General features: G+C 41.7%; 1 protein-coding gene across 4 annotated transcripts in view; it reads left to right on the forward strand.

The window, feature by feature from the left end:
* The window catches only part of frya (furry homolog a (Drosophila)), a 46199-nt gene extending 24665 nt beyond the window's left edge, over window positions 1-21534 (forward strand). For 2 of the 4 annotated variants that reach the window (XM_087173272.1, XM_087173270.1), the window contains exons 27-61: window positions 516-676; window positions 1882-1992; window positions 2519-2673; window positions 3107-3206; window positions 3300-3471; window positions 3852-4108; window positions 4203-4349; window positions 4450-4618; window positions 4882-4972; window positions 5073-5155; window positions 5604-5754; window positions 6006-6109; window positions 6451-6636; window positions 7494-7692; window positions 8220-8341; window positions 8441-8628; window positions 9282-9376; window positions 9463-10043; window positions 10294-10391; window positions 10481-10651; window positions 10769-10909; window positions 11474-11653; window positions 12407-12571; window positions 12961-13035; window positions 13136-13306; window positions 15298-15498; window positions 16205-16348; window positions 17201-17364; window positions 17448-17655; window positions 18030-18179; window positions 18279-18377; window positions 18477-18560; window positions 19574-19684; window positions 19792-19997; window positions 20096-21534. In XM_087173272.1, the coding sequence (XP_087029398.1) occupies window positions 516-676; window positions 1882-1992; window positions 2519-2673; window positions 3107-3206; window positions 3300-3471; window positions 3852-4108; window positions 4203-4349; window positions 4450-4618; window positions 4882-4972; window positions 5073-5155; window positions 5604-5754; window positions 6006-6109; window positions 6451-6636; window positions 7494-7692; window positions 8220-8341; window positions 8441-8628; window positions 9282-9376; window positions 9463-10043; window positions 10294-10391; window positions 10481-10651; window positions 10769-10909; window positions 11474-11653; window positions 12407-12571; window positions 12961-13035; window positions 13136-13306; window positions 15298-15498; window positions 16205-16348; window positions 17201-17364; window positions 17448-17655; window positions 18030-18179; window positions 18279-18377; window positions 18477-18560; window positions 19574-19684; window positions 19792-19997; window positions 20096-20354 (5699 nt within the window). In that variant the 3' untranslated portion in view covers window positions 20355-21534. The other 2 variants (XM_087173269.1, XM_087173271.1) reach the window with 2 other exon arrangements.
* The last annotated feature ends 209 nt before the right edge of the window (window positions 21535-21743 follow it).

A 21743-nucleotide genomic window follows, 5' to 3' on the forward strand; every position in this document is an offset into this window, starting at 1 on the left:
GTACTCAGATAAAAGTTTCCTTCAACTGGATCAACTGTAGAGTCTTTTTCTCGTCAAACCAGTTACTGACAATGCTCTGCAGGTCAGATAGATATGTTACAGAATAAGGACTGTAAATGTTTTGCATTTCTTTTATCTGGATGCTTAATTCAATCCATCTGTCCTTCTCATCCATTTGTGGATTGTGAATTATATAATAGGCCTCCATTTGGCTGGGGTTTGCACAGTACATGGAGCACAAGACTCTTGACATTGATCTTGATTTGGACAAAGCCCAAGGGGAGTAGATCCAAAAATAGTTCAGCTTAACGACAGGTGATGACTCCTGGGTTGCCAAGCATTCACGAGTCCCCAGTGAATGACTAATGATCTGTCAAGGGGCATCACCACCTTATTATCATGTTGGAAAATTAACTTTTCGCAGCTGAACAGTTTAGGATACTTGAATATTTCTGCTGACTCTTCATTCTCTCAATGAGCGAACCTCTAACAGCCCTACTCGTCTCCCTCCCCAGTGCACCACAGGCGCTTCCTGTTTCCACAGCAGAGCCTGCGACATCACCTCTTCATCCTCTTCAGTCAGTGGGCCGGCCCTTTCAGCATCATGTTCACCCCTCTCGACCGCTACAGTGACAGGAATCACCAGATCACAAGATATCAATACTGTGCCCTGAAGGTAAACATAGGCTAAGAAATCTATTGACCTCCACACCTTCCACTCCATTCTTACAAACGTTAGTATTACCCCCTATTACTCAATTACCTGAGTCTAATGTTGTCCACTGTCGAGTGTCTACATATGGAAGTGAAAATTGAGGCAGAATATGGCCTGTTTGGTTATTCTGTTGTTATACATTTCCTTGGTCGGTATCAAGCCTGATTATTCTGTGTAAAACCGGCAAATCGAATGCTCTCGATGTGGACACAAACCTGTGACACATGCAAGATTGTGTGTATATATTAGAGCCCTGTAGTACATTTATCTGCAATTTGCGAGCAAACAATAATTTGTGAAACATGATGTTGCCACCTTTTGCAATCTGCATGTAAGCAGTGTTCGCAAATTACTTCTGTGAAATCGGCCCCCTGTATCACAAAGTGGTGCTGCATTACAGAAGATCATCCATATCCCATCTCTGCTAGCCAAGATAGCTCTGTAAATGTAGTTCTGTTGTTTGGTATGAACTCTTCTCCACCCACAAGACAAATAGAAGTGTGGGAGTGAGTGAGTGCTGCAACTGGAAAATCCTGAGTGCATCGACATTAGATTTGTCGCTATTATAACAAGACCTAAATATAGCAGAGACCTGTGTCACAATTTTGCAATGAGCCGACAAATCTGTCTGGCGGTAGAGCAGAGATATTGTAAAACAAACAGAAAAAGGGAATGTTGGGTTTTAAAAACTTTAAAACTCCCATGTTTTGCACTTTTCTTGATATATTAGTGGTTTTAAGAACCAAAAACCATCTCAGTGTAGTTTTACATCTCCTCTCTCAGGCTTCTCTCTGGAGCTCCGACAACAGGTCGGTGAGCCAATCAGATGAGAGGCTCTGATCCTGTTTTATGGGTGATCAAATAAAAATATAGCAGATTTCAGGTAAACACTGTGGTGGGTCCATGTGGACTAGGCTCGGGGCGTGACAGAGAGGTGACTGCTTTGTTGTGACATCACAAAGTTAAGCCCTGACAGCTCGTTTTAAGGCTCCATTTCTGAATACAGGCTGTGTCCATTTCTCTGTGGACTGAGCGCTTTGATACTTTCACAGTATTAATATAAACCCGAGACCTGCTTTATAATCAAAGAAAACATGGACATCTCACTTTATACAATATGGGACCTTTAACATATGAGCGTTGTTGACTGATGGTTGTTCTTCCAGGCCATGTCTGCTGTGCTGTGCTGTGGGCCTGTGTTTGATAACGTTGGCCTCTCTCCAGACGGATACCTCTATAAGTGGCTGGATAATATACTAGCCTGCCAGGATCAGCGGGTATGTAGCCAAAACTTTATCACCGTGATGCATTTAAACAAAGAGCTGACCCACAAAGCCCCTCCGATAGCTTGCTGAAGCCTGCTTTGTCAAAGCCCAGTATTAGACCTCGCCAAGTGCTGGCAAGTAGTGAAGGGGAGTTTTGTTTCAAAATAAATTTGTCTCATGTTGTCTTACTTCTAGTTTACTGTGATACAGGTTAAAACGCCTGCATGTTTATTTTACACATTTTTCTTCTGAAAAACTGATTTTGAGCAGTCATGTTTTCATTATACGACTCGAGGAGAAGCATTAACTGAGCAGGTAGCCAAGAAAATTAGATTTAGCATCATTTTTTTTTTTTTTATATGAAAGAAACAGAGCTACTGGAATCATTTTATACTGAATCCCTGAATCTGTCTAAACAGATGTTACCACAGATAATCCATAATGTGAAATGAGGAATACAGAGTATCCTTTGAAAAAAAAAAAAAAAAAAAGATGTGAAACTCAAGAGAGTCTGTGCTGGTATCTGCTCCTGGCTCAGGTCCATCAACTTGGCTGTGAAGTCGTCATCCTGCTCCTGGAGCTCAATGCCGACCAGGTTAACCTATTCAACTGGGCTGTTGATCGCTGCTACACTGGCTCCTACCAGCTCGCCTCGGGCTGCTTCAAAGCCATCGCTACCGTGTGTGGCGGCAGGTATAAAATCTCACAATCTCTCTGTCATCTGTTCAAACAGTTGAGGCCTCCTCTCTTCCCATCTTCATTTCTTTTTCGTGGAGTTTGCATTGTGCACTCTTTATTTTCAGTCGTATGTTTTTTTGAAGTGCAGTTAAGTAATGATTTGCCATATTAGGTGAGATAATGTATTTTTTGGATCATCCAGATTTCTTATCGAAGTGAGGAAACCGCTGATAAATTAGCTTAAGCTTCAAAGTGTCACCTCAGCTAATCCTCTTAGAGGGCTCACTGTTCGTCTGAAGTTGGCCTTTCCCTCTTGCTTCATCTCAGAAGCATTAAGCCAAGCATTATGTGCAACACTCAGCATTGATTTCTTAATGCCGGAACATTATTTCAGAGTTATTATTTTCTCTCTCTCTCTCTCTCTCTCTCTCTCTCTCTTTATTAGCAGAAACTACCAGAGTGATATAGTAACACTGCTGAATCTGGTGCTCTTCAAGGCATCAGACACCAACAGAGAAATCTATGAGATTTCAATGCAGCTAATGCAGGTGAGAGAAACAGAACCACAAGGTGTTTTGCTGCTGTGTAGTTTTATGTGGTTTACAGTCTCAGTGACACATTTCCTCTCTGTCTTTGAACAGATTCTTGAAGCTAAGTTGTTTGTATACTCTAAGAGGATTGCAGAGCAGAAGCCAAACAATATCCTCTACGGCACCCATGGGCCTCTGCCACCTCTATACAGTGTCTCCCTGCCTCAATTGTCCAGCCAGCTGGCTAGGATGTACCCTGAACTCACGCTTCCTCTATTCTCAGGTTGCTGTTCATTTCATATGTGTGTGTGTGCTGTGTGTGTGTGTGTGTGTGTGTGTGCGGCTGAAGAAGGGTTAGCAACGGTATTTAAGCTTGCTGTAATACTCTCACAGGCTTGTCATCTTCTCATGGTTTCCCACTAAATACTTATGCTTCTTCCTCTTCCAAAGAAGCCCTCCTCCTCCAGACACTTATGTATCCATGGACACTCTCACTGACCACAGAAACACTGAGAGCATAACCTCCTCCACTTTAAGTTGAATTCATATACGGATCAGGATTAAACAGGCTATTATGGTGAAACTGAGTGTACAGTATGTGTTTGATTTCCTGTAGAATATAAACACCACAGTGCATGCTGATATTATTCTGCCTTGTTCCAGAGGTTAGCCAGAGGTTCCCCACCACTCATCCCAATGGGAGGCAGATCATGCTGACTTACCTCCTGCCCTGGCTCGGTAACATCGAGCTGCTGGATAGCGGCCTGCTGCTCCCAGTCTTCACGCCATGCACCTCAGATTATGACGCTTCGATCCGGACGACCAGCACAGGCTCATCACACCAGCTGAGGGGCACTGGCTGGGGCTCCCTGCAGGCCACATCAATGGTTCTCAATAACCTCATGTTCATGACTGCCAAGGTAAAGTCATGTGGGGGACATGTAATGAAACAGGGCATCGGTAATGTAAGGTCAGTGCAGCTAACATGTTCTTTTTATTAACCCCTCTTGTCAGTATGGAGATGACCTCCCTGGACCAGAGATGGAAAACGCCTGGAACGCTTTAGTCAGCAATGAGAAGTGGAGCAACAACTTGAGAACCACACTACAGTTTCTCATCAGCTTATGTGGTGTCAGCAGTGACACCACCCTCCTGCCATATGTAAGATATATCATTTAGGTCAACCGGAAAAAGCTATGTTGCTACTGTTTTTTTTTTTCTTTCTTGTTTCTCATGGATTTTCTTTGACATGTTTGTTCAGATCAAGAAGGTGGTGATCTATCTGTGCCGGAACAACACCATCCAAACCATGGAGGAATTGATATTTGAGTTACAACAAACGGATCCAGTCAACCCTGTGGTGCAGCACTGTGACAGCCCTCCTTTCTATCGCTTCACTGCCACAAGCAAGGCCTCCACAGCAGCTTCAGGTACATCATTTATCTACCTGTGTGTCACTGAATGAACATTTAAATTTTGTATTTTTTTTTAATGGGAAAAAAATTATCCAACCAGGAAATCACAGCTGCTCCTGTGGAACCACTTAGTGGCCAATCTTAGAAAACTTTGGTCTGGACAGATCGCAGCGGTGAATGTGAAGGAGTGTTGGTGTTAAAGATTATGCTCGGTCGACTTTACTTGAACATAAAGTAAAACATAAGTATTAAGCTCTTTTTTTTTGGTCCATTCCTAGGTACCACATCGAGCAGCAACACAGTTGTTGCATGCCAGGAGAACTTTCCTGACACAGATGATACCAAGACTGTAAAGGAGAACGAGGAGAGGTACAGTAGACAATGAGATCTTCAAGCTTCACATCTGATTAATTACTGTATTAGCGAGACCCATCATAATGATTTTTTTTTTTTTTTTTTCTGACCTCAGGCTTAGCCACATAATGCGAGCACACAACCGCCTGGAATCACGCTACAGCAGCAGCTCAGGAGGATCTTATGATGATGATAAGGGTGAGTGTTTTTCAGTACCAGACACCCTATGAAAAGAAATGGTGTTGTCATGGTCGGGTGGGTGTGCAATACACAGGCTGGGTAGGAGGGTAAGATGGTGACCAGCATGATGTCATTGATAATGCATGAGCATTGCAGAGCAGCCTGGGGCTCTTAAAAGGCTTCTGTGAGAACTGGCACTGAAATAAAAGTAGTTGAGCCCAGGGCCTCTGCACTGCTGCCAATGACCCAAAAACAGGTCTGTTACACCCTCTCTGGCTGAATTAGTCATACAGACTAAAGTGTGTAAGAATAATCTGACAATGAAAAGCTCCCTGATATACCCCTTTGACAACAACGCTTCAGAATTGACTCTATGATTTTAAATTGCGAGCAATGTCCAGCTATAGAGAGTCTACAAACGCAGGGTTTTCTACATGTGACACTGTATTTTTCTGTGACCATTTAGGTGAACCGCTGCCGCCCTTTGCTGATTGGCTGATGATTGTCATTGAGACCAACCAGCCCCATCCTCTGCCCATGCCTCCCAATGGAGGATGCTGGGCCCCGTTGGTGGACTTTTTGCCAGAGACCATCACTCCCAGAGGACCACTGCACAGGTTAGACCACTGCATGCAAAATGTGCTCATTCTCATTCACTCTTAAAGGCTTTCTAGGGATATTTGAGATCAGCAATCAAGCTGAACTTTGATCTTTAATAACCTGCCACAGTATGCACATAAAGGCTGCTTTTTCATTTTGATGCTGTGCACTACAAGGTCCTGTTTTAGTGAATTGAAAATCTGTTTTAAAAATCTTAATGTTACATTTAACTGAGAGACTTGACAGTGTGTGTTTTTGTGTGTCGTAGGTGTAATATAGCAGTCATCTTCATGACAGAGATGGTGGTGGATCACAGTGTGAGAGAGGACTGGGCCATGCACCTGCCTTTACTGCTACATGCCTTGTTTTTGGGTGAGTTCATGCTACAATCAGTCATCCCTGTAAAACCCATCTGTATAATTACATGATATGAACATATTTGATTTGATACAGTCTAAATCACATGGCTGACCTGAGTATTATGAGTCCAATATGATAGATACATCACCTCTGTATTTGAAGTAAGAAATTGAGAATTCAGCTAAAGTTGCCTTTCTGGTAGAAATCTTTTACTCACTTTCAACCAGCTGATATCAGTTAGTTTCATTTTTTATAGGCTCTGAGATCAGTGTTGTGAAACCAGGAGGGGAGGATGAAAAGAAACCCTAGTCCATGCCATAACAAACAACTGACCGGTGTTTTCCTCTCCCCAGGAATGGATCACTACCGTCCAGAGGTGTTTGAGCACAGCAAACGTCTCCTCCTCCACCTGCTCATCACTTTGTCCTGTAACAACAACTTCCAGGCAATTGCCTCTGTCTTACTGCAGACACGTGAGATCAACGGCACCAAGACCCTCACCTGCAAACCAAGCCTTCAGCCGGACTATTCACCTTCAGGTAAAGATATAGGCCTCAAGTAATACTCGCCTTTGTGTGTTTTCTCAACTACAAATATATTCACGCTTAACTGAAAGACTTAGCTAGACCAGGGTCCAGTTGTTAGAGCAGCTTGGCATTTGACACATTGCTCTTCTTTCTGGCTAAGATAAACTTGAACATCAGGAGGGAATGGCTAACATTCCTTTCAGAGGATAGATAAGTTTCTTATCTGGACAGAAAAAAAATTGGACTCTGTGCCAAAAACAATATGGAGCACAGAGGACATCAAAGGTCTTGATTAAAGCATTCCATTCTGCTATTTTTACCCTTTTGCCCAAATTGGGGCCATCTGCTCAGGCTCGGATAGGCTGGTTTGGCTCCCCTCCCCCCTGCCGATAATTTGTTTAGCAAATGTCTAGACGTTGTGTTTTCTTTGACCATTTGGCCATTTGAATACAAATTGTATGCTAAAAATAGTGTTTTTTTTATGTGCGATACCACACAATGATAACACTGCAGTGAGGATCCAAAGAAAACATCCCGTTTTCTTCTCAGTCTTTGTAACGTCCTCACTCCCATGTTTATTATATTTGTATCAATTAAATTAACAAAAAGGAGATTAGGTGTGCAGCAACTTGATAGTTAGACTTGACAGCTCCACCATATTAAATAAACACTGTCAGTAGATAAAGCTAATTGGAATCAAATTCCAGGCATGTTCAAACACAGGTCATGCTGCTCCCTGCATGTCCTCTTCTTACACTAACTCCTGCCATCTCCAGCCACTAGTTGCAGTCAGCGAAATGAAATCAAACATTCAAACGAACTGCCGTGACCTGTTTCTGATCACACACCCGTTCCTCTGTTGTGTCCAGGAGGTTTGGACTTCCTGCGGGAGTGTCAGGCGTCTCCTGTACCAGACTCTGGTCTGAGTTCCTCCTCTACATCGTCCAGTCTGAGCCTGGGGGGCAGCAGCAACAACCTGCCTGAGATCTCGCAGGAGATGGAGGAGCTCATGGCCTCCAATAAAATGGACGAGAAGACGAACAAGCTCATTGAGTTTTTATCCGCAAGGTACTTGTGTCAATATGTAGTTCCCCTGCTGGAATAATTCCCAGCATGTGCAGCAATCCGGAAAAAATTTAATTTAATTTACAGGTCCTATTTTACACAAAAAATGCTTATTGTACAACAAAAACCATAGATACAGTGAGAAATAGTTTCCTGCTACACTGATCTGCTTCCACATATTTTTTGATGTAGATTACCACCTAGTGGTGCTGTATGTGTAGCGCAGTAGATTCTTATGAGAGTAGATTTGATGTTAAGATTATGATGCAGCTGGTATTTATCATGATTAATTGTATACATTGGAAATTCCAGTTAAAATTGTCATCCTGTAAACTCTATTGAAATGTTTAGGATTTTATCTGTTTAAAATTGCTTTTGCCGGTTCAAGTACAGATAATAAAGAATAGACTAAGCAGAAGCACTGTAGCAGGTTATTCAGAATAATCAGCTAGTTCACCCACTTTTAGGATAGCAGACCTCCATAGACAATATACTGTGTTGTTAGTAACTATGAAATTGTTGTTTTGCAGAGTGCATGGGCCACTGTGGTGCCACGAAGACATTTCACCAAAGAACCAAATTTCAAAAAGTACTGGGCAGCTGACGAACTTCCTACGACATGTGGTGTCTGTGTTCAAAGAGTCTAAGTCAGGTAACAGGAATTATCACTAAATTACACTACACAATCCTGTCTCTGCCACTCAGTAATTCTTATCCCCCTTGACATGCTCCTCTCCTCTGTCCTTGTCAGATTTCCACCTGGAGCAGCAGCTCAGCGACGTGGCGCTGCAGACGGCCTTGTGCAGTTCATCCCGTCACTACGCCGGCCGTTCCTTCCAGGTGTTTCGAGCCCTCCGCCAGCCCATCTCCGCCCACGCTGTGTCTGACCTGCTCTCGAGACTGGTGGAAGTGGTCGGTGAACATGGGGAAGAGGTGCAGGTTAGTGTTCTGTGTGTGAGCATTACGTGTGTGAGCATGTGGATAAGAGAACATTAAGACATTTAATAAGTTAAGAAGTGTTTAGGAATAATCAATGTAGGGATTTCTTCTTTACATCTCTATCACTGGGTAATTCCCAACACCAATGGCCGAAACTGAGGAATACTACAATTGAAAAACCGCCTAAGTAACAGTATATATATTGATTTACTGTTTCTTTTTAAGGACGTAGCACATGAAGTCAGTGCTGTTTAGCAAATGACTTGAATGCCCCAGATTTCTGACCCTCTTATAAGCACATGAACACAGCATTAAAACTAATAATCATCTAATGGCAGAAATCCTAGATCACCATAATAGTCCCTTATCCCTGAACCATGGACTATCTGTCCATCAAATACTATTCAAATACTATTCAAATCCATCTGTTACTTTTGTTTTTTTAAATATTGTACACAGACAAACAAGCAGGACTGAAGACAAACTCTTTCTAACATCATCAGATCTTTCAGTTTCCCCTAAATTTTTAATTAATTCTCAATATAGTTCACGGCTACATTTTTAAGGGTATTTTTCCCAGCAGTTGGATGTTTACTGTTTAATTAAAAAGAAGAAAATCATCCAAACTGCAGCTGTGTCTTTTTCTCTCTCAGGGCTATGTGATGGAGGTCTTACTCACACTGGAATCTGTGGTGGATAACTTGGCTGAGTGTCTGAAGAACAATGACCTCATGGCTATCTTGACAAGGTTTGTGTCTCTTCAACACATATTTATGTTTTAAAGAAGGTATTTCTTGTTAAAACATTTAACTCTGATTTATTGTTTAATTCCAGAGCCTCATCTCCAGATTTCCTGACCAGTCTCAAGCTGCTGTCCAACAGGAAGAGCACAGGGCAGCTCAATCTCAGGAGAGAGGAGAGGAGCAGACATCAGAGGAGCTCCTCCGTCCCCAAGAAGTTTGGAGAGGCGGACAGGTGGTCCGATCCACCCCGCAGTGCTACGCTGGACCGCATCCAGGCCTGTGAACAGCAGGGTTTGTTAGCTAAGACCCGTAGCTTGTCCTCATCCAAAGACAACATCACAGACCCAACCAGCATCAACCACCCCAGCAACTTGTTGGCCACCATCTTCTGGGTGGCGGTGTCCCTGATGGAGTCAGACTTTGAGTTCGAGTATCAGATGTCTTTGAGACTGTTGAACAAGCTGCTGGGCCACATGTCGCTGGACAAACAGGAGAACAGGGAGAAGCTGGAGAAACTGCAGAGCCAGCTCAAATGGAGCAGCTTCACTGGGCTCCAGCAGCAGCTGCTGAAAGGCTTCACCTCCGTCTCCACCACTGACCTCACACTTCAGCTCTTCTGCCAACTCACACCTGTGTCACGAGTGCCTGTAGTGGACACATCACAAGCCATAGGTACACACCGAGGATCCTTGCAAATGTGGTTTTTGCAGACTGATGATATGAATGTTGATATTCTTAGACGCAGGTGTCTCTAAGCTCTTATTTTGTGCCAGTGTAAATTTCAGAAAAACAAAACCTGCTGTAACCATGTATCTATAGAATCTTAGACAAATTACATGCCAGAGAACTTTTCTCCAAAATGATTGTTGAAAATGTGTTTTCATGTAAAATATTGAATGAATTTCTCTTTATCGTTCATTAGGTTTTCCTTTGAATGTTCTCTGCCTGCTGCCACATCTCGTGCAGAGCTTTGACGGCCCCACGCAGTTCTGTCAAGATGTCGCTGAGAGAATAGCCCAGGTCCGGCTCTGTTAACGTTTCTATCCTAGTGTTCGCTCAAGGATAATTATACGTGTTTTTTAAGCTAACACTTCACTTTTTGTGTGTAGGTATGCCTTGAGGAAAAGAACGCCAAGCTCTCCAACCTCGCTCACGTCATGACTCTGTATAAAACCCACTCCTACACGCGAGACTGCTTCACTTGGGTCAGTGTGGTGTGTCGATATCTTCACGAAGCCTTCTCGGATATCACCCTCAGCCTGGTCACCTACATGGCAGAGGTTTGTGCAGCAGCATCAGCCGATCATATGTTCGCTAAGCTGCAGTCAAAGTGTTGCATATTAATTTATTTATATTACAGCTTCTGAAAAGGTGCTAAACTGATTCTTTTGCAACAGCTGTTGGAGAAAGGCCTCCCCAGTATGCAGCAGACCCTTTTACAAATCATCTACAGCCTCCTGAGTCACATGGACCTGAGTGGAATTCAAGCCAAACCCTTCAACATGGAGGTGCTCAAGACAATTGAGAAATTTGTCCAGGTGAGTTCATAAAACGGCACCTGAACATCTGTCCAGCTGCAGTTTTTATCTTTGTTTGTTTCTTTTTTTAGTAAATGCTCTCTTTATATGTTTAGGATCTTTCTGTGGTAACTTTCACAGAGCATGTAAGTGCACATGGAAAGTGAAAACATTTGAATGTTAGATCTGATGTGATCAGTGGAAATGTTTAGGCAACATGGTCTGAGTAAGAGTCTCTCAAGTGTTCATGGGGGGAAAAAAAAGGAAAAAAAAGCTGTCATGTGTCAGCGCAGTAAATTTGTAGACACACCCAAACCATAAACAGTCTGCCTCTCTGCTGCAGGCTAGGCCTCTGCTTACTGTCATACTGAATCTCTTTTCCTTCAGCTTCCTACTGTAAGGCATCTGCCAGAACACCTCTGTCTCCAAAAATAGAAGCGCACGTAAACACACAGGAAGACATATGTGGGTTTTTCTTTCTAAACATGTGGTTGCGCTGGTTCTTTTTCTGCATCTATGGGTGAACTTGTGTGTGTGTGTGTGTGTGTGTGTGTGTGTGTGTTTGTGTGTCTGTGCTGAGTATAGACTGTCCATTGGAGAGAAGCACTAAACATCTTGAAGCTGGTGGTTTCTCGATCGGCCAGTTTGGTGCAGCCTTCAGCCCCACAAAGTGACCTCTCCTACGAGGACATCAGCCGAGTCTGGGACCGCTCCTCCAAGGCCTTGCCTGGGAAGACTCTGGATTTCCACTTTGACATATCTGAGGTTAGAGACTCTTTTCTCTGACTTTCTTTTTACTGTGTGTGACTGCTCTTAGTTTGAGAGTCCCTGCAGCACGAGGAGAGCTGTTTTGCCCCTGTATTTTTTCCTGTATTTTCCAGGGTGTGGTGCTTGTTGAGGCTGTGTGGAATCTTTGAAAGCTTTTTGGAAAGGAAACATTTCTTCCTTCCTTAATGCTGATATTTCTTCTTGACCAAACCTCTTGAGATTAGCTTGAAAGCTTGAAAGGTAAACACAATTAGCCATGCAGTGCAGAGCTTGAAAGTGATGTCAAAGATACAGACAGAGCGGTGCATGTGTGGGAACTGAACAGGGAACTATTTGTGTTGTTCGTGAATGGCAGGAAATGATGTCAGCTCTTTGCTGCCGTCCTTTGTATGTGACTGTGAGTTCCAGTGGACAGCCAGCAGCATGTGTATTTAAACTTGAGACACTGGACAAACCACTGATACATCTTAAAATATCCTGATATTTTTAGACTGAGGGATAAAGCAGAGGAAATGGCGGTTTATTTTTCCTCAACTGCTTCGTGTATTCGTAGAGCCAATTGGAATAAAAACTGTGAACACTGATGAAATGTCACTTTACGCTCATCCTGTCTAGAGGGAGCAGGAGCTGCCATGGAGCCTGAGTCATGGACTGGCTAAAGAGAGGGACTTTCTCTTCTTCACACTTTCACTTTGACTCATCAAGGCTTGTGTCTGCACGTGTCTTGTTTGTTTGTGTTCGCGCTGTTAGACACCGGTGATCGGCCGGCGTTACGATGACCTCCAGCGTTCTCCGGGCCAGGATGTGAAGAGCAGGACCACAGCAGTGACCCGCAGCACCTCCTCTACCTCCTCTGGATCCACGTCCAACAACGTCCTGGTGCCGGTCAGCTGGAAGAGGCCTCAGTCTTCACAGGTGAACACTTCTTCCCAATTCCCATTTCTTCTTGGAATTATGCTCATAATTTGAAGGGTGAGGTTTGAAAGTAGAAAACAGCCATGATTTAATAATGAGAATATCAAATGTCAGATCGAAGACTGACACATTATTACACCATTTAGACCTGGAATTAAAATGCGATCTGTGTGTGTTATCTGGATAAGGAAAAACACATGTGTACATGCATGCAGAACACATTGTGCTCAGAATGCAATCAGGTCAGCCAGACCACATTTGGAGATTAACGTATCCAGATACAGATCACATAATGCCAATACCAAAATGCCAGTTGTAAACGAGGCATTAAACTTTGATGTGGTTCAAGTGAAAGTGAAATGTGACGTTCATTTCAATTTTCTCTACAGAAAAGAACACGGGAAAAACTGGTGAATGTATTGTCTTTGTGTGGACAAGAAGTGGGGCTCACAAAAAATCCTTCGGTAAGATACAACACATTTGAGCATCGCTCTCCACTTTTTAGTATCATGCTTTCAGAAATAAGCTGTACGCTCTTTTTTTTTTGTTTCTCTCTCTCTATAGGTGATCTTCTCCAGTTGTGGGGAGCTGGACCTCATGGAGCACCAGCCCAGCCTGGTGTCCTCCGATGATGGGACCCGGGAACCAGACAACATGGACGACACCACCTCAGAGCAGCAGTTCAGAGTCTTTAGAGACTTTGACTTCCTGGATGTGGAGCTTGAAGATGGAGAGGTGAGTCTCAGGACCTGAGGTGTTTTAAAGCGATGCTGAAGAATCTTATTTATCCCTCCTTCTCACCTCCTCTCATCTTGGACAAATTCATGGTCAAACTTGTAAAGCAGAAGCAACAGCAGAAAGAAAAACATTTCTGACATTAGCAGATGTCAAGAGTATTTTCCTCTAAAGAACTGTGTTGGGTTCAGGTCTGCCTGCTCTGTGTAATGGGGTTTCTTTTTTCTGTTTTTTTTCTGTCTTTGCTATCTAGGAGCTACAGGTAAGTTTAGTCATGTTACATTTTTACTTGCTGTGTTTTTTTTTGTTTTTTTTTAATGAGTGTTTGAGTAGCAAATGTGTGTGCATGCCATGTATTTTACAAAACATATTCTGCTGTGTCCGTGTACTGTAAAAGAGAACTTCACTCAAAGTGTTGGAAACACAATATGTTTAGCATATTTCTCATAGACATCACATAGGACAATAGTCTTATAGCCACAGTGTACCAGTGAAATGCATGATTTTTTTTTAATCTAATGTATGATTGTATCTTCTGTTGATTTAAGTGCTTAATAATTTTACCTTTTTATCAAGAGAAAATAAGTTTTGGTTATGATATTTGACTCAGCAACCCCTGTGACATACTACTGCTGTATACGCTTATAGGTTTTATGCTTGTGTACAGTACTTAACCCACAAAATGAGTGGCTTGATTGTCACCCATGTTACTTTCCAACAGAGTTGCACATTATGATTATAGTTGTAATCTGTGTGAAGTTTTCATCAAAACAAACTGAGCTGGAATTTGACCTATTGTAGAGTTTTTTTTATTTTTTTTTATTTTTCTTACTTAATACTTTTTTTTTTATTTTCCCTTGCAAGACTTTGACCAACGTGATTAAAAAAAACACATCTGTGTCTCAGTTGCACATCTCAGACGAGGTGTTAGCTCCATCGAGAGCCACAGTAGAAAAAACTGTGTTCAGTTTCACACTAAATTCATTATTTATACGATTCTAAAAATAAGTTATGCACACACTAATTCTCCTGTATACCTCTGCTCTGTGTACGCTCAACTGTTTGGCAGAAAATGCTAAGAACATCAAACTCAGTTCAGATCAGTTTTGTCAAATGACACTGAGACCAAAATGCTGATATACACGTTGTTTTTCACATTGTTACAGCAATAACTTTTGTTGCTGTCTCTTAAACGGTTAAATTGAACATCACTCATGTTGCATTGTTCGGTTATGTGTATGTTTTAGTTTAATTTAAGTATTTCCTCTTAGAAATCACACTAGCATCTAGCAGTTTCATCAAATCGAAACTGGGGAAATAATATACATATACATCTGTCTCATTGTCTAAAGCTGCGGACTTTGCACACTAGAACAGTGTCAGCTGTTCTCACTGTGCCTGCTACAGTTTCACACAGAAAAACAAAACAACTGCTGTGGTCAAAAAAACTGCCTCACAAACGGTTTTGTAGTTAAAGACACCACTTAAAAAGAAGGTAATAGGCCAAAGTCAAGGCCTTTGCTTTCCATCAAGGTATCAATCTCATGACTACAGGAAGTCTCCCTTGTTTGGTCTGTTGATGTGGAGCTTGTTGGCTGACATCTCCAGACTCATTTGAAAAGTCACACTGCATTTTGAATGAGGAACAGTCAGACTCAGGGGTTAGTGGGTTCTCAAACCCATACTTTCCTGCCAACTTCGCCAGTGTTGTGGCTATTTTGGTCCTAGCTTTAGTAAAGTCTCTGTGTGAGGATACACTGAAGGGCTCATAACACTGTGTCACGCTCCAGTAGTCCTTCCATTCTTAGCTTTGAGAGGAAAAACTCCCAGAGACTGATCCGTTCCCCGAACCTGCACTGCATGGTTGTGAGAATGTGTGTTGGCGGTATGTGTGTGTGTGTGTGTGTGTGTGTGTGCACGTGTTTGTGTTAGAGAAGAGTTTGTGCTTCACTTTGTGATGCTTGGTAACTGAAGGCCATTCTCTGTTGCAGGGAGAGACTATGGACAACTTCAACTGGGGCGTGCGAAGACGCTCCATGGATAGTCTGGACCAAAGTGACCTTCAGCCCCTGGAGGAGAGTCAGCTGTCCAGCAGCATGCCAAGCCTCAGCAAGATCACCCATGAGGACTCAGACGAGTCATCTGAAGAAGATTCACTCACTGCCAGCCAGATTCTCTCCCACTCACAGCTTGTAAGTTCACTTCTGTTTGTACTTATGATACTTATCCTTACAAATTATCAATATTAATGTCAACCATAGTTCTGACAAAAACCTACTAAAGACATTTAAAGGACAAACTCGCTACATCTTGGACCTTTTAATGAGTTTTGCTCTTGTGCCACCCTCAGGTTATTATCACCTTTGCACACAAGATATTTTATAATCTAATTGACAGATTGTCAGGCAGTTTGTTGAGCACATTCATGCTCATGATCCTGAGGGGATAAGGCCTTTTGATTTTATTGAGCCCACACCTCTTCTTCTAGTGTCCACCTCAGGACCAAACTACTTTAAAGCTCTAAAAATAGCTAAATTGTCTGGTGCAGTTTGTGCAACCCAACATTTTGAATTGTGGGGTGCAATAAAAATAAAAAATGCTGCGAGGCTTTAAACTTTTGCGCCAACTTTAACTTGTTTGCAAAGTTTGTGGGAACTGTGGTGGCAGATGGAAAGCCCAGGTGTCCACGCAGCTGTCATCTCACTCCTCCCTCGTCACTGATTTGTCAGCCGCTCTACCACTGTCGGTGCTTTCAGGCAGTTCAGGAATATTGCGGATTTTGCAGCTTTTTAGTGTCCAGCATTTCTAAAAACAATTTGTTTATTCAACATTGTTTTCATTCATAAATAAGCACTATTTAGAGAGGATTCCAACAAGTTTATCTCTGTCTCTTTCCAGATTGTCAACCTCTCACCAACAGCAGAGATCAGTAACATGGAGTCTCCCTCTGGGTTTTTTGATTCAACTTCAGCTGATTCAACTCCTCTGAACACCAAAAATCCTAGTTTCGAGGTCCAGCTGCCAGAGGACTCGAAGCAGCGGGTGAATAAGGGCTTCAGAGTGTCTGAGATTCTGGGAACTACTAATGCCTATCGCAGTTCCATACTAGAGTTCTTTACTAACTTTGCCAAATAGGGGCTGTTCTTGTGCATCTTTTCTCGTGAAATGTCTTGGATGTTATATGTGCTTTAGTTCCAGTCTATGTTAAATAGTATTTTGTGGCGTTGTGACTTTTCTACATTTCCTCTCTCTTCAGAGTAGAGCATGAAGCCGGTGTTATCTTGATATTTTAGTAGTTGCATGCAAAAGGGGAATGACGTAAAACCCGCACGCAGGCAATCCATAACGCTTTGGGCTAGGGGCTGGTTTGTGTCTTACTTTACTGTTTCCAGAGATTGTCCGGGGATATTAGAGGGGTTGTAGTCAGCCATAGAAAAAAAAAAAAAAAAAAAAAAAGTCTCTCTCTTTCTGCGTCTGTCTGTTTAAGGCAATGTGTATACCTATTGCTTCTGTGTGGGTGGCTCTATGCAACAACTAAAAACTCTTGGCATGTGGGAGGACAAGAAAGGTTTACACATTGCCTGTCCCAAAACCTGAGTGTGCAGGGCCGCAGTGCTGGCTGAGTTCAATTATTTTTAAACAAATCAAACGAATTGGCACAATTTATGCACACTGCATTTACCAAATTAAAGAAAACACTACAAGGAGTGTCCATAGGGTCCCATGGCAAGGTTAGTGTATCCATTTTACAAAATGATGTGTTTGATAATGAAGTGTAACACAGGGAACACATTTCAGTTAATAATAACCTTTACCGCATGCTGCCTCAGTATTTGTTCATGACCTCAGTCAATTTTGCCAAAAAAAGCACGTGTCCCTTCTACTTTTTTTTAGCATGAGGTGTCACACGAAGATGAACACACCAATGTCCACGAGGATGACGTCTCTCTCTCCATCAGTGAACTGCCCCCTGAATTTCGCTGTGGCGACAGTTTGAGAATGGACATGGTTCACTGCGATTACAAAGGAGAACTGGACCTTGACAGCTGCTTACCCAGGTACATGCTCACAGCTTTTCTCAGTCATTATGCAGTCACACAAAAGTTACATTGCTAACAGCGCGGCTTCATGTCCACTCAAGTCTCGCCGAGGAGGAGAGAGACGACATGCTGGAGTCCCGCTCTTCCCCGCCGCCGTCGCCCTTCTTCTCCGCCATCCTCGCGGCTTTCCAGCCAGCAGTGTGCGATGATGCGGAGGAGGCCTGGCGAAGTCACATCAACCAGCTTGTGTCTGACTCAGATGGATCCTGTGCGGTCTACACTTTTCATGTGTTTTCCTCACTATTTCAGGTACTACATCGCAGCCTTGAAGCCAGCCTATCCCTAAATTACATTAACAGTGTGGCTGTGTCAGACTGTATAATTACACCGAAAGGGTAACAGGATTAGATATCTGGCTGATTAACCTTTAGAGAAAGAGGCTTCCTTTCACAAGAGGTCTGATTAATTACAAATAGAGGACACTCTGCCGATGCTTTCAGCTTAAAAAAAAAAATCTCCTGAGATTCATTAACCAGATGTTGTTCACTTCACTGACCAAAGCTGACAGGGGAGAATTTCAGGAAAAAAAAAAACATATTAATGACAGAATGTATGTACTTTAAATGATGTAGGAATTGTTTTGACAGCATTATACCCAGCCTGTTTTGCTTTTTGCTTTGCAGAATATCCAGACCAAATTTTGTTCCCTGACCTGTGATGCTGTGAGTTACCTCGGTGACGGACTGAGGGGGTTAGGATCAAAGTTCTTGAGGTCCTCTCAGATGCTGACATCCTGCTCAGAGTGCCCGACACTATTTATTGATGCAAACACAGTGAGTAGCGTGACATTTTCCACTTTCTAATACTTCCTTTAAAGTATGACATATTAATGATAGTTGAACACATTCAACAACAAAGCTAAATTTTTACAGATTATGTCTTTTGGACTCCTGGAAAAAATGAAATTCAGCGTGTTGGAACTTCAAGAGTATCTTGATACTTACAACAACAAAAAGGAGGCGGCTCTCACTGTAAGGAGATTAAATATGGTGCTTTCCAGTCTGAAGGTCACTTGTAGGTTGTCACCGAGTTGTTTACTTTGTCATTATGTTGTTTCTGTTTTCCCAAAGTGGTTGAGCAACTGTAAGGCCACTTTTCCCAGGAGTACTGGGGGCACTGTGATAACATTTCAACCAGTGGAGCATGAGGAAAAGGTAAAACCATTATTTTTAGGAATTTGAGTAATAACTCTGACATAATGTCATATTCATTGAAAGACAGTAAAAAAAATTTAAGAAATCTGTTTGATTATTTACAAAACTCAATGAAAATACTAAAGATGCTGTTTCAACTGACCTTTCATACTGTACTTTCTGCATTACGGTTACTGTGTGATACTGTAGATCTGTGAGTGTTGCTTCCAATTTTCTCACACTATACAAATGTCAAGTTTCTAACAACCTTGAGTTGCTGCACATCACATTGATTATCTCATATCCAGTGTGCATTGTGGTCATTTTCAGCTCTGCTGGGCATGAGAGCAAGTTCTCTTAAGTTGCATTTAATCTAGCAGTAAACAATACACTCACTTCATAACTGAGGAAAGGAAACAGCAAAATGTTTGCTGTTTTGCTGTTAAAACTTGGTGCTTCAGAGCTAAGAGATTTCCACTAAAGTGAGTGCATTTGTACTAATTAACAGGCAAAACTGTTCATTTGCTTGGCTTGTTTCACTTGCCTTTTTGATTAATTCATGGCGACTACTGGTCTTCCTTTAAGTTCAAATTTACACATACATCAATCCTTACTTTTCCTCCTCTGTGCATGCAAATAAAAGTACCTTTGCTAATACTTCTCACTCACTTTTAAATAGACATAATGAGGAATTGCATGTCCTTCTTTTGATTCTCTTTTTTCCTTACTTATTTTCTGTCCTCTAACACGCTTGCTTTGTAGCAAATGGAATCTCTGGCTGTAAGTTGGATACGGCTTGTTTCTCTTTGTCATTGTAAATTGTCTTTTCTATTTTAAAAAGCAAATCTAGCATACTGTAATCCCATCCTCAGCTCTTTTAAAGTCTTAATAACTGAGCAGGTTAAACATAGATTTACAAGTAGCTCTACATTAGTTAGATGTGTTTATTATCCACCAACTGCAGAACTCTGAAATAATGAAGTAATGAAAATGAAAAAGCCTTTTGCCATCAACCACTTTTCTCTTACTTCCAGCAACTGGAGCTCTGTCAAAGACTCTACAAACTCCACTTTCAGCTGTTGCTGCTTTTTCAGTCATACTGTAAGCTGATTGAACAGGTCCATGCAATAAGCTCTATTCCCGAGGTAGGTGCATCATGCATTAGCTCGTCTTCTCTTTTCAGAATCATGACACCCATCATCTAATCCATGTCCCTGTTTCATAATATTAATCTAATATTTCAACCCTTTAGCTGACAAATATGTCCAGAGAGCTAAATGAGTTGAAGAGCAACCTGAGGGTAGCAGCAGCCTCAGTGACAAATGATGAGATTGCCGCCCGTGAGAGTTCCTGCTCTGAGCCCACCTTTAGCTCCTCTGAGACCGCAGTGCAAGCCATCCTGGAGTGTCTGAAGAACAATGAGTTTCCAGCAGCCATCCGCTACATTCGTGAATGCAGGTGGGAAAAAATAAATGCTTATTTCCCTGTAAATTAGTTAGTTTTTAATTTAATAAATAGCTATAGTCAAACAAATAACTTTCTTTTTTTCACTGCAGAACAATGTGGCCTAATGACATCTTTGGCAGCCTGTCTGAGGATGAGATCCAGACCTTATTGAATATCTACTTCAGACATCAAACATTGGGTCAAACAGGAACTTTTGCTCTGGTGGGCTCAAAGCAGGACCTGACAGAAATCTCTGTCAAGCTGATGGAACTTAATGGAGAGATCCGGGACATGATCAGACGAGCCCAAGGCTACCGAGCCATCACAGCTTTTCTCCCAGACTCCAGGGTTTCAGGCTCAACTCTTTGATGGCGGTCTGGCAGCGTGTGACAGTCATTCCTGCACAGTACCATGTGCTATCCCTAGACTCTGGTCCTGTCTGGGGTTTCTGCTATCATCTCAGAAGTTTAAGAAGCACTCTGCTCTCTTGGGAATAACCAAACACCTCCTCCTCTTCTTGCTCAGAGTACATCAGAATGTCATAAAGTCAGATCCTCCGATGTGCAGCAATACTGTTGTTTCAAGACACACGAGTGACTTTGCCGTTCTAAAGAAGGTTAGGCTTTTATTGCACTAATAATAGCAATGTTCACAAAGCGACCACTTGCTACTGAGGTCAACAACTTTCACATTTAACAAATGACATACCAAAGCTAAGTGATTCTCTTTCAGTTATGTTGTTTTAATTGTCAAGGGAAAATGTGCAATCCTTCATGGAAGTGGAAGACTTTTACTGTATCCTGAAAGAATGTATTTGAATATCACATCATTAGAAAACATGAACATTGTTGGTAAAGAAAAAGGGAGGCCTCATTACTTGGTTCAAGTCTTGGGTCTTTTGTGTGTATGTTTGTGTGTGTTGTGTGTAGGTGCTTGAGTGTGTGAATTTAAACCTGACGACCATCATAGATGGCATTATGGATACTGATTTATATAAGTTGTTCACATAAACTACTTTCACATGCTGCAAATCTACTGTAATGTCTACCAAACCTACATTCGTCTATGTGGGTTATCTGTTACTTAAAACATCTTACTGTACCTTTTAACTGTGCAGCTTTTAGCAATTAGGTAAATTATTTATATTATTTGCAAGAGAAAGACGTACTTTTATCAGACTAGATTTATAGAAAACAAATATTTTGTTTCATCTGTTAAACCTGCCAAGCTTGCAAATTATATGTACTATAAAGTGTAATAGTAATGTTTATGAACAAATACAGAAAACTATTTTAACTGAATAATTGTACATAGTGCAATGGGGGCTTTGCTCAAACTCATAAGATTGTATTTTTATGAACTTACAATTTGAGTTGCATGTAGAGTAAAAGAGATAGTTACATATTTGTAAAGCTTCCACAGGAACTGATGGTTTAGCCTCTTGCCTTGTAAATACTACTGCCTTTGCAATGTACTGTACTTTGGTGTTCTGTACACATATGTAACAATAAAAATAAAACTTTATAAAATAAAACATTTCTTAACTGTGGTTTCATGTTGTAATTTGTGCATTATCATTATCATTATTATTATTATTATTATTATAGTTAGTAGTAGTAGTAATATTATTATTTTTATTATTAGTAGTAGTAGTAGTAGTATATACAAACAGAAAGGTTTACCTGAAAGGCAAGATTTTGGGAATTAACGTACCCAAAAATGTATACCAATTTCATGATAATTGCCGTGCATTGCTAC

This window comes from Seriola lalandi, unplaced genomic scaffold (assembly GCF_002814215.2).
Source record: "Seriola lalandi dorsalis isolate HSWRI2012SDOR001 ecotype SW California unplaced genomic scaffold, Sedor1 jcf7180002054144, whole genome shotgun sequence".
In the NCBI taxonomy this organism is placed as follows: domain Eukaryota; kingdom Metazoa; phylum Chordata; class Actinopteri; order Carangiformes; family Carangidae; genus Seriola; species Seriola lalandi.